This window comes from Sorex fumeus, unplaced genomic scaffold (genome assembly GCF_029834395.1).
Source record: "Sorex fumeus unplaced genomic scaffold, SorFum_2.1 ptg000063l, whole genome shotgun sequence".
Classification (NCBI taxonomy): domain Eukaryota; kingdom Metazoa; phylum Chordata; class Mammalia; order Eulipotyphla; family Soricidae; genus Sorex; species Sorex fumeus.
In genome coordinates, this window is record NW_026606120.1 from 84,711,746 (window position 1) to 84,724,304 (window position 12,559).

The 12,559-nt window shown below is 43.1% G+C and overlaps 1 protein-coding gene across 1 annotated transcript in view; it reads left to right on the forward strand.

The window, feature by feature from the left end:
* The first annotated feature begins 634 nt into the window (after positions 1-634).
* Positions 635-12,559, forward strand: part of MAP2K6 (mitogen-activated protein kinase kinase 6) — a 151,163-nt gene continuing 139,238 nt past the window's right edge. Inside the window, exon 1 of the mRNA XM_056127832.1 lies at positions 635-952. Within this exon, the coding sequence (XP_055983807.1) occupies positions 937-952 (16 nt within the window). The 5' untranslated portion in view covers positions 635-936. The remainder of the gene's footprint in view (positions 953-12,559) is intronic.

Below are 12,559 nucleotides of genomic sequence, written 5' to 3' on the forward strand. Positions count from 1 at the left end.
CCCACACTTCCTCCCTGGGACCTCCCACCAGGTGAGAAATTGCATCTGAATATTTATTTTAATGAGAGTAAAGTCAGCTTTGACACGCACACAAAGAGGAGCTTCCTCCTTCTGCCGCTCTCCCACCCCACTACTGGATTTCAGGTTCTTGGACAATGATGGGAACGTTGGCATCGTCTCTGCCACGCCAAGGTGAGCCTCCCTTTAGCTGAATCACCCAACGCATTTTTCCCTGCGAGGGAAAAAAAAATTATTATTATTTTTATGCACAGACGTTAAAGCACCTTCAGGCTGAGAGAGCACAACAGGTGCCGTCCTGCCAAAGCGAAACAGTCTCCCAGAGATCTGCTAAGCGAACCCAAAGCGTTTTCTTAGTTAATCTAACGTTCTTTAAACGTGGCTTCAGGGGCTTTTCGGCAAGAGAAATGCCCTCTCTCCTCGGCTCTGCAGTTTTTCGCTCATCTCTTACTACCCAGAGCCCGTCTGACTTGTTTATCTGGCCTCAATCTCTGTCGCACAGTCATCTCGCTCGGCGACCGGGGTGACCACGTTTCCTTAAATCAGAGCCCCGTGGACTCTGCTTGGGAACTACACTACCCAGCAGCCCCCGCGCTCTTCGCAGGAAGGACGTCTGCGCACTAAGATACTCAGTTCCAAGTTTGGAGCTTTTAGCTGCCAGCCCTGGCCCATCATGTAGCTGCAGCAGAGCCTTCCCCAACGTTGCAACTGTTGGAAAAATCACTCTCCAGTCTGTTTTGCAAGGTGTGCATTTTCATCTTGATTCCCTGAAAGTCCATCTGCTGCATCGGTCAAGAGAAACTCCACTTGCATGAAGATTGCACGCCTGCAGCTTGCATCTTTGTTGCAAAACTGCTACAGAAGAGAAGCAAGGCAAAGTCTTTTGTGCTCCCCTCCCCCATCAAAGGAAAGGGGAAAATGTCTCAGTCGAAAGGTAAGAGCCTGTTTGCATTACTTGCAAAAATGCAAAGGGTTGTGCATGCATTTATGAATGCATGGATGCAATTTTCGTCTGACGATTGCATTTTTAAGTTTGAGGTTTTCCACAGCTCAGTTGCATTTCCTGTTTAGTATGTGTCTTTTTTTTTTTTTTTTTGCAGACACAGAGAGTTCCTGTAAGGCAGGGCTTGCAGTTCAGCTGTGCATTGACGTTATTTGCATTCTTCTGCTAGGATTACTGAGCTCTTTTTGCCTTTTGCACAGTCAGGAGAGATAGGGCAGGTTGGTAGCGTCTAAATGTGCAATGCTTTATATAATTGTAAAATTATTTCGTATGCACACTGACTAGAACTCATTTTATGTGCAACAGGAATACAAACTTTTGAAAGTATGTAGGTGAAGATGAAAGGTAAAACTTGAGTTAAACTAGTAGGAAATTAATGTAATCTTATATGCCTTTGGGATTGAACGCTGCCGTGTCAGTATTTAGCTAAATTTCCATTGATATCGCCTTGAGCATTAGACAACTTTTGATTTTTAAAGGAAGTAAAGGTGAAGTGTGAATAATAACATATCACCCCCCAAAAGCAGACAAGAAGTCTTTCTCTTCCGAGATTTTGCACTTTGCACCAATTGCTTATTGGCTCGCAGTATTTAGAAGCAGCAAACAGGACATAGATGTTTTATGTCTTCCCATTTGGGAGATGCTTGGCGTGTGGGGGGTAATGCTGGCAGAAAATTGCACTTTTAAGCATCGTACCCATGTGAGGAGACTGCATTCTTCCCCGGATAACCATAACCAAGTCTTTTAAGTGTGTAATTGCATATATTGGCTATCATAGGTCAGAAGTTCAGGGTTATGGTGATTTTCTTTATATATTTCTCTTATTCTTCAAAATAGTTTTTGTTTATACAGTTGTATTTTGCAGGCTTCATGTCAGGCAAAAGAGAAGATTTATATGTATGTATATATATATGTAAATATATTTAATTTTTGACATGGCATCAGAGAGCAGTATATGCATGTCGGATGCCTCTCAGACCCAAAGTCACTTGTTTCAAAATGAATTCTCCTTGACCCTAGAGAAAGCACACTCCGTTTGAAAATGCATGGCAGGAAGAGGTGAGTTAGGTTCTTAGGTTCTTTTTTAGGAGTCCGAACTTCCTGGGACACTAGGTAAGACCTAGTAAAAGTAAAGTGTCTCTCAGCAGCTCTCTGCCACTTTGGGGGAAGTTGTGTCACTTTTAAGTTCTGATGCACTCATACACCTCAGCTCCTAAAGGAAGTGCTATATATTCTCTAGAGCACAGCAAAGTTGGGCTCTGCTTTTCTTTGGAAATTCTGGGAGCATGGAAATCTGGAAAGCTGAGAACTCTCTAGAACCCAGGGGTTGAATTTAGGAGGTGCAAGCTATTCCTCCATTCAGGGAACTCTACAGTTTCCTAATTGAGCAGAGAAATATCAGCTTTGCAGGGGCCATTCTGTACGTTGAGGTTTTAAAGAGATGCCATCTAGTATTTGGTATGTATTAACTTATTCAGTTCATTAGTATTTGCATAAATATTATCTGCGTACCTATGTTTATATATGCATAATACGTATTTCTGTATATATTTTTATTTCCTATGCATTGGGGCTCACAGGAAAGTATTTTAAATATAGTCTTTTAAAGCTTTACTCTGTCGTTGGTGAAAGGAATTATACTTGCAAATCATAATAGCTCAAGGTACTTGATTAGATAGTGGTTGAAATGGCTCTGTTGGAGTTTATAAAGTGATCTCTCAGAGAGAGAGAGAGAGAGAGAGAGAGAGAGAGAGGACACAGAGAGAGAAAGAGAGAGAGGTTTCAAGAAGAAAGTGGTGTTCTAAGGATCTTATCTTTGAGCCCTGAAGGGTCTAAATTAAATCAGGTCCTTTTTTTACTATGTGGGGGTTGGGGACTTTTCTCCTAAGGTGGCGGCTTCCCAGCAGAGCTAGATTTTGTGCTGGGAAGCTAAAAGTTCTTAGCATTTCTTCTTTTATGGGGTGCCCCAATAGATCAGATGGCCCTAATCAGATCTTCAAACCAATTCCTGTTTATCAAGTGGTTTTCTTAATTGTTCCCTTCCCTTTCAAAACAAAATTGATGTATTGATGGAAATATGGGGTCTCTGTCCCCAAAGAAAATCTTTGGATGGAAAGAACTGTTGCTCATTCCAGAAATGGCCAAAGCACCTAGGCCTGAACTTTAAAAGTGGACTTGGCCTAATTCAGCTGAGGCATTCTCACATGACCAAGGCATGTTTTTGCAGTACCAAAGTTCTCTGCATTACTGTCACCAGATGCAATGGGAGAAAAAGTGAAAGGTAAAGGGAGCCTCCTGGTATTGAAGAATTTTAGCCACATGTTCAATTCAAGGACCTTTACGAACCTTCTAGATCACTATAATTCCGTTTTACAGACCTTTAATTTAAGGCACAGCAGAAGCAAAAAGAATTACAGGCTCCTGGAGAGCTGGAAGGAGTGGGTTCCTCCACTCCAACCTTACCAACAGTGCGATTCCCAGAAAGAATTTCTTAAAAAGAAAATTTTGTTTTCCACAGTTGTAACTTTAGGTGGTATGCTTTTCAGCTTGTTTATATTAGCTGTCTGGAGTTGAGCTGACATTTTTCAAATATGAACGTGGTAGAATGCCTTTTGAGGAAATCTGAACTGTAAGTTAACAGGAAGGGCACCCAGAAAACGCAGGAATTCCTGCACTTTACCGGAAGACAGCTACAGGAAAAATGTGTCATCTACATTACCCGGCATAGAAAAACTATTGTTATCAGCCAAGATCGCAGGGAGGGAGGGGGTAGGGAGGGAGGGAGGGAAGAGGTGTGTTGGCTCCCGATTTACCTGCAAATATGCAAAAAAGTTTGGCTAGGTTAAAATGCACCCTTTCTCATACCCCCTCCCCCCTCCCATATACCTTTCTTTAAAATATGAGTTTACCTTCCCTTCATAGACTTAGAGGTAAATCATGTGAGAAATGTGTAGCGGGCGTGATTCAGAAGCTTGTGTGCGTGGGGGCTGGTGGCGGGTTGCAAGGACGGGAGTCTACTCTGAGTTCTTGGCTTCTGTAATTTATTCCACCCTGGGAAATGAGATGTGTAAATTTCTCATTCGGGATAAATTCCTTTGTTAGGTCGTACCAGGCGGACTTGTCATGCTTAGCCTGTAACATGAGCCAGTATGTTTTATAACCCACGTACATCTCAGGGCACACAGCAGAAGAGGGGATCCTGGATTTGGTTTGTGTGCAACTTGGCTTGTGCTCCCTGCTGCCAGCCAGCTACAGAGAGCCTGGGGCGGGTGGGGTCAGGGGGTGAGCGTTGTGTGTGGGGGGGTCCTGCTGGTCAACTTAATGCTTGAGGAAAGGGTTGAGCTTCTTATCTCTTTGTTTTTCACACCTACATTTAAGGGTCACCGCTTGCATTTTAAAACCCAGCAGATCAATCAGGAATATTTTAAAAACCTGTTAAGAATCATACATACATCATACTTGCACATCATAGAATTATCTAAGAATAAAGAAAGGCAAAACTTAGAATATTAGTTCTCTCTGTACAAGTTTTGGGACTTTTTCCTCCTCTCTCTATTTGTACACAGATAAATGCAAAATGTCTGTTGAGATCCTATTGGTTTCATTTGCTAACGTACTTTGAAACAGTTCCAGGTTATTATCTACCTATATTTATAACATCCAATTCCATTATGCTTGTTTAAATAGAAACTTTATGTTTATTAGCTTTCAGTATTATGAATATTGGCTGATATCATCCCAGTTCAAATCTGGTATTTTGGACCATGAGTAAATCCCAGCATCAACACTATAGGTTATGGGGCTGGAGCGATAGAACAGTGGGTAGGGCATTTGCCTTGCAGTCCGGTGACCCGGGTTCAATTCCCAGCATCCCATATGATCCCCCAAGCACCGCCAGGAGTAATTCCTGAGTGCAGAGCCAGGAGTAACCCCTGAGCATCGCCACGTGTGACCCCAAAAGCAAAAAAAAATAAACAAAACCAAAACAAAACAATACCTATAGGTTCTGAATAGGTAGCTCCCCATTTCCTCTCCATCTTTTATGAAACTAGCTGTATGTGTTGTAAAAAGAATGAATAATATTTTTAAAAAAAACAAACTCAAGAGAAATCCATAATAAAAAAATAAACTAATCTTAAGTTGAGTTTTCTCTTTGCATTTAATGTACTTACATACACAGGCAATACTTTCTGCTTTACATACTATGATATTTTCTAACATGCTTTGAACTTCTGCAGTTCTGAGACTCCTTTCCATATTGCTACAAACACAGTTACTTCATTCATCTTTTTAACAATCTCTGGTTTAATTTGTAAGAAAAGTAACTTTAATCAATATTTTCTTGGACTTTCACAGAATTTCCATTATTTCTTTTTCTTTGTTGTAAAGCATCCTGTGTGGAATATTTTGACTTTGCACATTTGCCCAATAATCTCTTTAAGATGAATTCCTGGAGAGAAGCCGGATCAGAGGGCGTACATGGATATCGGTCCAGGATGCAGGCACTCATTCTCCTCCCCATCAGTAAAGCCTGGAAGTGTCCATTTGCCCCCTTTTAAACATCAGAGCAAAACTATTGCAGAACCAGTTCCTCTCCAGAAAGGTTCTGTTCAATGCCTTCATCCTGGGTTTAATCATTTGAAAGAGCCTTTTTTTTTTTTATCAATTTGATAAAGTCACTAATACTTTACTCTTATAGCTTCCTTCCTTCCTTCCTTCCTTCCTTCCTTCCTTCCTTCCTTCCTTCCTTCTTTCTTTCTTTCTTTCCTTGTTGGGTCACACCCAGTGTTGCAGAGGGGTTACTCCTGGCTCTGCACTCAGGAATTATTCCTGGCGGTGCTCAGGGGACACTATGGGATGCTGGGAATCACTGAGGTCGGCCAAGAGCAAGGCAAGCGCCCTAACCGCTGTGCTGTTGCTCCAGCCTCCTACTCTTGTAGTTTTCAGTCCTCAGATTGAATCCCCCACCTCCCATTTAACATTTGTTTTGTATTTGGGCCATACCTGGCGATGCTGGGTAGGGTCTTAACTCCTGGCTCTGCATGCAGGGATCACTCCATCACTTCTGGCCAGCTTAGGTGTGGGGGAGGGGTGGCAGTGGATTGACCATATGGGGTGCTGGGGATCAAACCTGGTCCTTTGTGTGCAAGGCAAGCACCCTACCCCCTGTACTATCTCTCTGGCCCCTTCGCATTTGTTTTTGATGTGCTTAAAGTTTTTTTTCCCCCTCATAAAATGTATCTTTAACTTGGGGATCCATTTAGCTTCAAATTTAGTTCAGAAAGTTCCCGGATCACAGAGTTTCAGTAATCAGAGGTTGAAAACTGGGTTCTGTGCATCTAAATAATATTAATTTCCCGGTGAGTTCTAATTTTAAAAGTTTTAAAAACTAAATTTAATTTGGGACCTCCTAAGCAGTGCTCAGGGAAGCTGGGGGCCACATGCAGTAGTTCTCTGCCAGAATGATCATTGCTAAGGCCTGGAGATGTCAGCTGTCAGCTCCCAGAGGTGCCAGGGGCTCTTAGGTAGCCCTGGCAGTTCTCAGGGCCCACCAGAGCTATATCTGATAGTGTTTAAAAAATCACTGTGGTGGCGGCCGGCATGATAGTACAGTGGGTAGGACATTTCCCTTGCATGCAGCCGACCCGGGTTCAATTCCTGGCATCTCATATGGTCCCCTAAATCCCGCCAGGACTAATTCCTGAGCACAGAATCAGGAGTAACCCCTGAGCATCGATGGGTGTGACCCAAAAAGCAAAAAAAAAAAAAAAAAAAAGAAAAAAGAAAAAAAGAAAAAACCATTGTGGTGTTGGGGATCAGATTGGAACCTCGCACATGCAAGGTATGAAACCCTGGCTAGGGGGTCTGACTTTGCTCCCTGGTGAATTCTGAATTTGATTTCAACCAAAATGTCTTACGTCAACAATACACATTTGATAAACTTGTTAGCCTGTGCATGCCTCTCTAGACCCTGATAAAAGGAATCACAAAAATTGTAATGATCAGATTCAAAGTTCAGTTCTGACTGAAAATAACATAACCTTCTCAAAGGTTTTTCTTTAGTTTTGTAGATATTTCTTCCGGAGCAGCTGATGGTGTTTCTTGCAGCATAGTTTTCTTTTCACTCCACGTGCAATTCAGTAGCTCCAGCTCACTCATAAAAGGTGATCTGCTAGAGCTTCTGAGATCAGTTGGAAGAGTTGATACGATGACCCACTTTAAATGACTTCACCAGTTTTGGAAATCAATCAGACTTCGAGTCATCTTAGCACTGCCCGCCTTAGCAAATGTGCCCCTTTATGCTGCCTGGTATTGAGTGATAGAGTTTAGGAGCTAGGAAAGGGGTTGGATGGTCCAATCATCCCTTTTGGGATCGTTTTGCAAACGAGCCACTGACACTTCAGAAATCAGTGGTTTGCTGGTGACATAACCACAGCAGCGAGATGCTCCCCAGATTTTCTCTCCTGATGTTCTTCACACTAAATCACATGCAAAGGAAGGAATCTGCAGTTATAAAGACATCTTCTCCCCCCTTCAGCATCTCTCCTATAGTTTGCATTGTTGGTTTGATTTTGGGGGGAGCAGGCTGAAAGGGGGGAAACATATATTTTGTGTGAGACTTGGTGATACAGGAATTGTGGTGGAAAGGTTTCTTATCAACCTCATCACCCCTGGCAAAGGATATTTTGCAAATGCTCTCATTTTAATTCCCTATGCCTACACCATCCAGCTGCAAGATTTAACCACTGTAATTGTTGCCTGTCTTTTATGGATGGACTTTGAAAGTGCTGCTGTGTTGATAACATTTTTTCTTAGACATCTCTATCTCTGGGTCTTCTTAGCTCTGTGCTTATAAATATTAGCATATAATAAAAAAATGTCTGACAGTGAAAATATTTGTAATCAGGAGGATTCCAATCACTTTCCTGAAGTTTTTCTACTTGACTTGTGGTAATTACAATACAAAGCAGTTTTCTTCCTGTATTTCTTCTTTTGCATCATTCTAAGAAAGTTGTTTCTTACTTTGCATAATGTTTAGAGAGATAGTTCCAGGGGAAAGTTGCATAATTATTTCGAAAAAAAAAGCCAACTGATGTCATTGAACTGTCATTTCTGCCACTGAGATTCTGTGACTGCCTGAACCCTCATTTTCTTCTAAGAAATATTTGGGAGGCCAGAATGATAGTACAGCGGGGAGGGCCTTTACTTTGCACACAGCCAGCCCTGGTTGTATCACAAGCATCCCATATGGTCCCCTAAGCATGGCCAGGAGTGATTTTTGAGTGCAGAGCCAGGAGTAACCCCAGAGCATCGCCGGTGTGACACCAAAAAGCGAGAGAGAGAGAGAGAGAGAGAGAGAGAGAGAGAGAGAGAGAGAGAGAGAGAGAGAGAGAGAAGAAAGAGAAAGAGAAAGAAAGAAAGGAAGAAAAAGAAAGGAAGAAAGAAGGAAAGGAAGGAAGGAAGGAAGGAAGGAAGGAAGGAAGAAAGAAAGAAAGAAAGAAAGAAAGAAAGAAAGAAAGAATATAGAACTTGGATGAGTTATCTGGGCTTAGGAATGAAGTGAATTTCTACATCCTGTGCAATTTCAGGTGTTGGTCTGTATCATTATCTCTGAATCTGAACCTGGGGTCAGTGTTGATGTGAAAGGTTTTGACCAGCCGACTGTCCTCTGACCAAACAAGGAACTCTGTAGGAGAACCCCTAAGAAAGGGTTTCCCACTTCCTCCAAAAGCTATTCCACAGTCCCTGCTGTTCCCCTGGGTTCTGTTTTTTAAATCTGTTTTAGCAGTTTTCCTTCCTGGAGCTAGTCTTTCACCCTGCCTCCTTCTGTATTCAGGTTGTTATCTGGATATACAGTGTCTATTAGACAGTGGGGCCAGGGACTCAACTTGTCTTGGAAGGGAGGCACCCAATAGGTCCGTGTTGCTTTCCCCCCTCCCCTCTCTCTCTCTCTCCTTTTTGGGTCACACTCGGCGATGCACAGGGCATTACTCCTAGCTCATGCACTCAGGAATTACTCCTGGCATTGCTCAGGAGACCATATTGGAATGCTGGTTATCGAACTGGGGTCGATTTGCATTGCAAGGCAAACGCCATACCCATTGTGCTATCGCTCCAGCCTTGCCCCTCCATGTTGCTTTTTTTATGTTTGATTTTGTCCTCATCTGTGCCTACCTTCTTAAGTTGGGTTGTGTCTCACTATTTAAAACTTTCTTTTTAGTTGTTACTTTGCTGGAGGATGTCTTCCCTGCCATTCTCAGCCATTCAGAGTCTCCTTGTGGTGATTGGAGGCTCAATGTGTGGGTTTGCTGATGCAATACTGCTCGAGCCTTGGTGTGCCAAGGATACCCTGGTGATACCCCACCTAGGATGTGTTTCTCCTTTCCTTAGCCCAACAATCATTTAAACATTCATCTTAATTTTCCTTCTTAATAATGTTAGTCATTTTGTATGGACACAGTAAGAGATACATTAAGCTTGCAGGATGGCTCTCCTGGGGACATCTCGCTATAGATCTCAGACTACAGTGCTCAGGCCAGATTAGTCTTTTCTAGCCCAAGCAGGGTCCTAAATCTAATTGTTACTTTTTGGATCATGACAGAATTTGTCCATGGCCATGCTTCTTAACTTATAGTTAAGTATTATGGTGCTTTGGCCTGGCCCATTTTGATGCCAGGGTAGCTCATATCTTGCCCTGGGTCCATCCAGTCTCTTGTCGGGACCCTGCTTTTGGGGTGCTAGGAACTAAAGACAACTGAGGTTTAAGTTGAGAGAACAGGTGCCCAGGAGTGAATATTATTCAGAGGTAATTAAATCCCAAGTTACAAAAGCATATCATTAACTGTTTTCCTGTGTCCATACACAAAGGGCATTGCTCTGAAGAGAAAAGCAAAATTTAGAAGTTAACAGAGTCTGATTAGGAGATAAAGGTGATTGACCAGTTGGGGAAGCAGAACACAAAGAAAGAGTTTACAGGTAAACACAGAGGAATGGGAGTGCTTCAGGAGCACTGTGATGGAGTAACCCAATAAACCTAAGCTCCCTGTGACAAGGCAGAAAGGACAAACCAATAATATTCTACAATTCTTGGCCAACCAGATCAGAGGCTCAATGTGTGTGTTTGCTGATGCAATGCTGCTCAAGCCTGGGGGTGCCAAGAATACCCTACTGGTATTCAGGGGCCTCCAGGGTAAACTGGGGCTACTAGGAGGGCATACAGTGCCATCAGTTGATCCAGAGCTGAGATTTGCATGTGCACTAACCCCTGCACTATCTCCCTAAACAACCAGGGATAGAACCTGGGCCTCTTGCATGCAAAGCATGGACTCCAGCCTACAGAACTGTATCTTATCTACTGCCTTTAGGAAAAAAATTAAGTCTAGATCTAGAAGCTGATCACAACTGATACTCCACAGAACCTATTATCATCATCATATCATCATCATCATCATCATCATCATCATCATCATCATGATGTCCTTTCATGTATCATGCTTTTGAATTTCCTATAAATCTGTTGGGGATGGAAATTGGTAGCACAGTTCATTGACTACTGAAGAAACTGAGGCTCAGGGGAGTTAACCAATGCATCTACCCCATCGTTGAAGAGTCAGGAATTGGCTGAGGCCAGGGATGCAGAGCCAGGCCTATCTGACCACACAGCCAGAGTCAAATCCAGGGGTCAGCAAGTCACAACATGGGTGGTCGAGTACAACTCAGTGGACTTAATGGGTGAAATAAAGTGTTTTGCATATTTTAAGCTTGTTTAGCAAAAGTCTAAAGAATAGCATTTTCTGATGCTTGAAGTTTATATAAAATTGAAAGCCAGTACTGGGGATCAGGGTCACATACCTGGCCTACGCAAAGATCTGAGTTTGATCCTTGGCACTGCGTGGGCATAGTCCTGGAGACCCTCCAGCACCTCTGGATGTGGCCCCGGGTATCTCCGGTAGCATTGCTGAGTCTGAGCAACCTTATCTCTGTGATCCTGAGCTGTGAACCAAATGACCTGGTTGGACAAGTGTTGTCAAGTGGCCCTTGACAAAATAAAGTTTTATTGGAACACAGCCATGCTCATTGATCTTTGTGTAGTACCATGGCTGGTTTCCCTCCACCCACAATGATAGAGTTGAATAGTTGTGATAGTGACATTTATATGTCCCACAAAGCCAATCTTTTACCAACTGGCCCTTTCATAAAAGAAGTTTGCCGAACTTGCCCTGTCTAGCTCAGCTGTTACTGAGTAAGGCAGTCTTCTCTGGAGAGAGCTTCCATATTATATTCCTCGTTGGCTTTAAATGGAAGTTGTTAACCTGGATGATTACTTGCCCATCACTCAGCCAGGACCTCCTGTATCCAGCCCACAGGAAATGTCTGAGTGGTGCTCTCCTTGTTGTTATGAGATGTGTAGGCCATTGCTCATTTCCTCTCAACTCAGCTACTGGTTCCCTGGAGCCCATCCCAGGGTGCTTCCCCTCTGCAGTAACTCATCCTGTTTGCATTGTATTTCTTTCTTTCTTTTTTTTTCTTTCCCCTCCTCTCTTGGAGAAACTGTTCGGTAGTTCATTCCCTCTTCCCTTCATTGATCTTTTCTTGATTCCACTGTCACTGTCACCGTCACTGTTCTCCCGTTATTCATCGATTTGCTTGAGTGAGCCCAGTAACGTCTCCATTGTGACACTTGTTACTGTGTTTGGCATATCGAATACATCGCAGGTAGCTTGGCAGGCTTTGCCGTGCGGGCGAGATACTCTCGGTAGCTTGCCGGACTCTCTGAGAGGGGCGGAGGAATCGAACCTTGGCTGACTGGGTTGGCTGCGTGTAAGGCAAAGCCCTACCCGCTGTGCTATCGCTCCAGCCCATCTTTAAAAAGCACAATCGTCAATTGCCTCGAGCAGGCCCCAGTAACGTCTCCTTCGTCCTTGCCCTGCCATATTCAAGGCTCTTTCAGGATTAGGAGAATGAGACCCATCATTGTTTAAAAAGCAAATAAATGAAAATCATGCTACAACCCTTACCTTTCTTTGTTGGTTATTAGCATGATCCCCTTCTGAGATTCCCCTGGTTTCTTTTGTGTGAAGATGAAAAGCACTTATTGAGACAGATCCCCTCTCCCTTTTTTAAAAAATGGATTATATTTTATATTCAGTAGTTATTTCATTTTTTTTTCTACTTGGGATGGTGTCCATGTAAAATTGTGTATGTTTATTTATTTACTTTGGGCTGCACTCTGTGGTACTCAGGATTTACTCCTGACTATACACTCAGAAGTCACTCCTGGTGGTGCTTGGAGGACCATATGGGATGCTGGAGATTGAGGTCGGGTTGACGGTATGCAAGGCAAGCACCTTACCCACTGTGCTAGCACGCTGGCCTGAGACAGAGCCCCTCTTACCCAAAGAGGTTTCTGGTTGTCATCCTTTACAAAGCCATTTGACCATAACAACTCCTCCCTATTCCCCCCTCCCACCCATCACTGGAGTTTCCTTTTTCTTTGGAGTATGACTATCCCATTGCTTAGAGTTCCTTTAGTGGTGA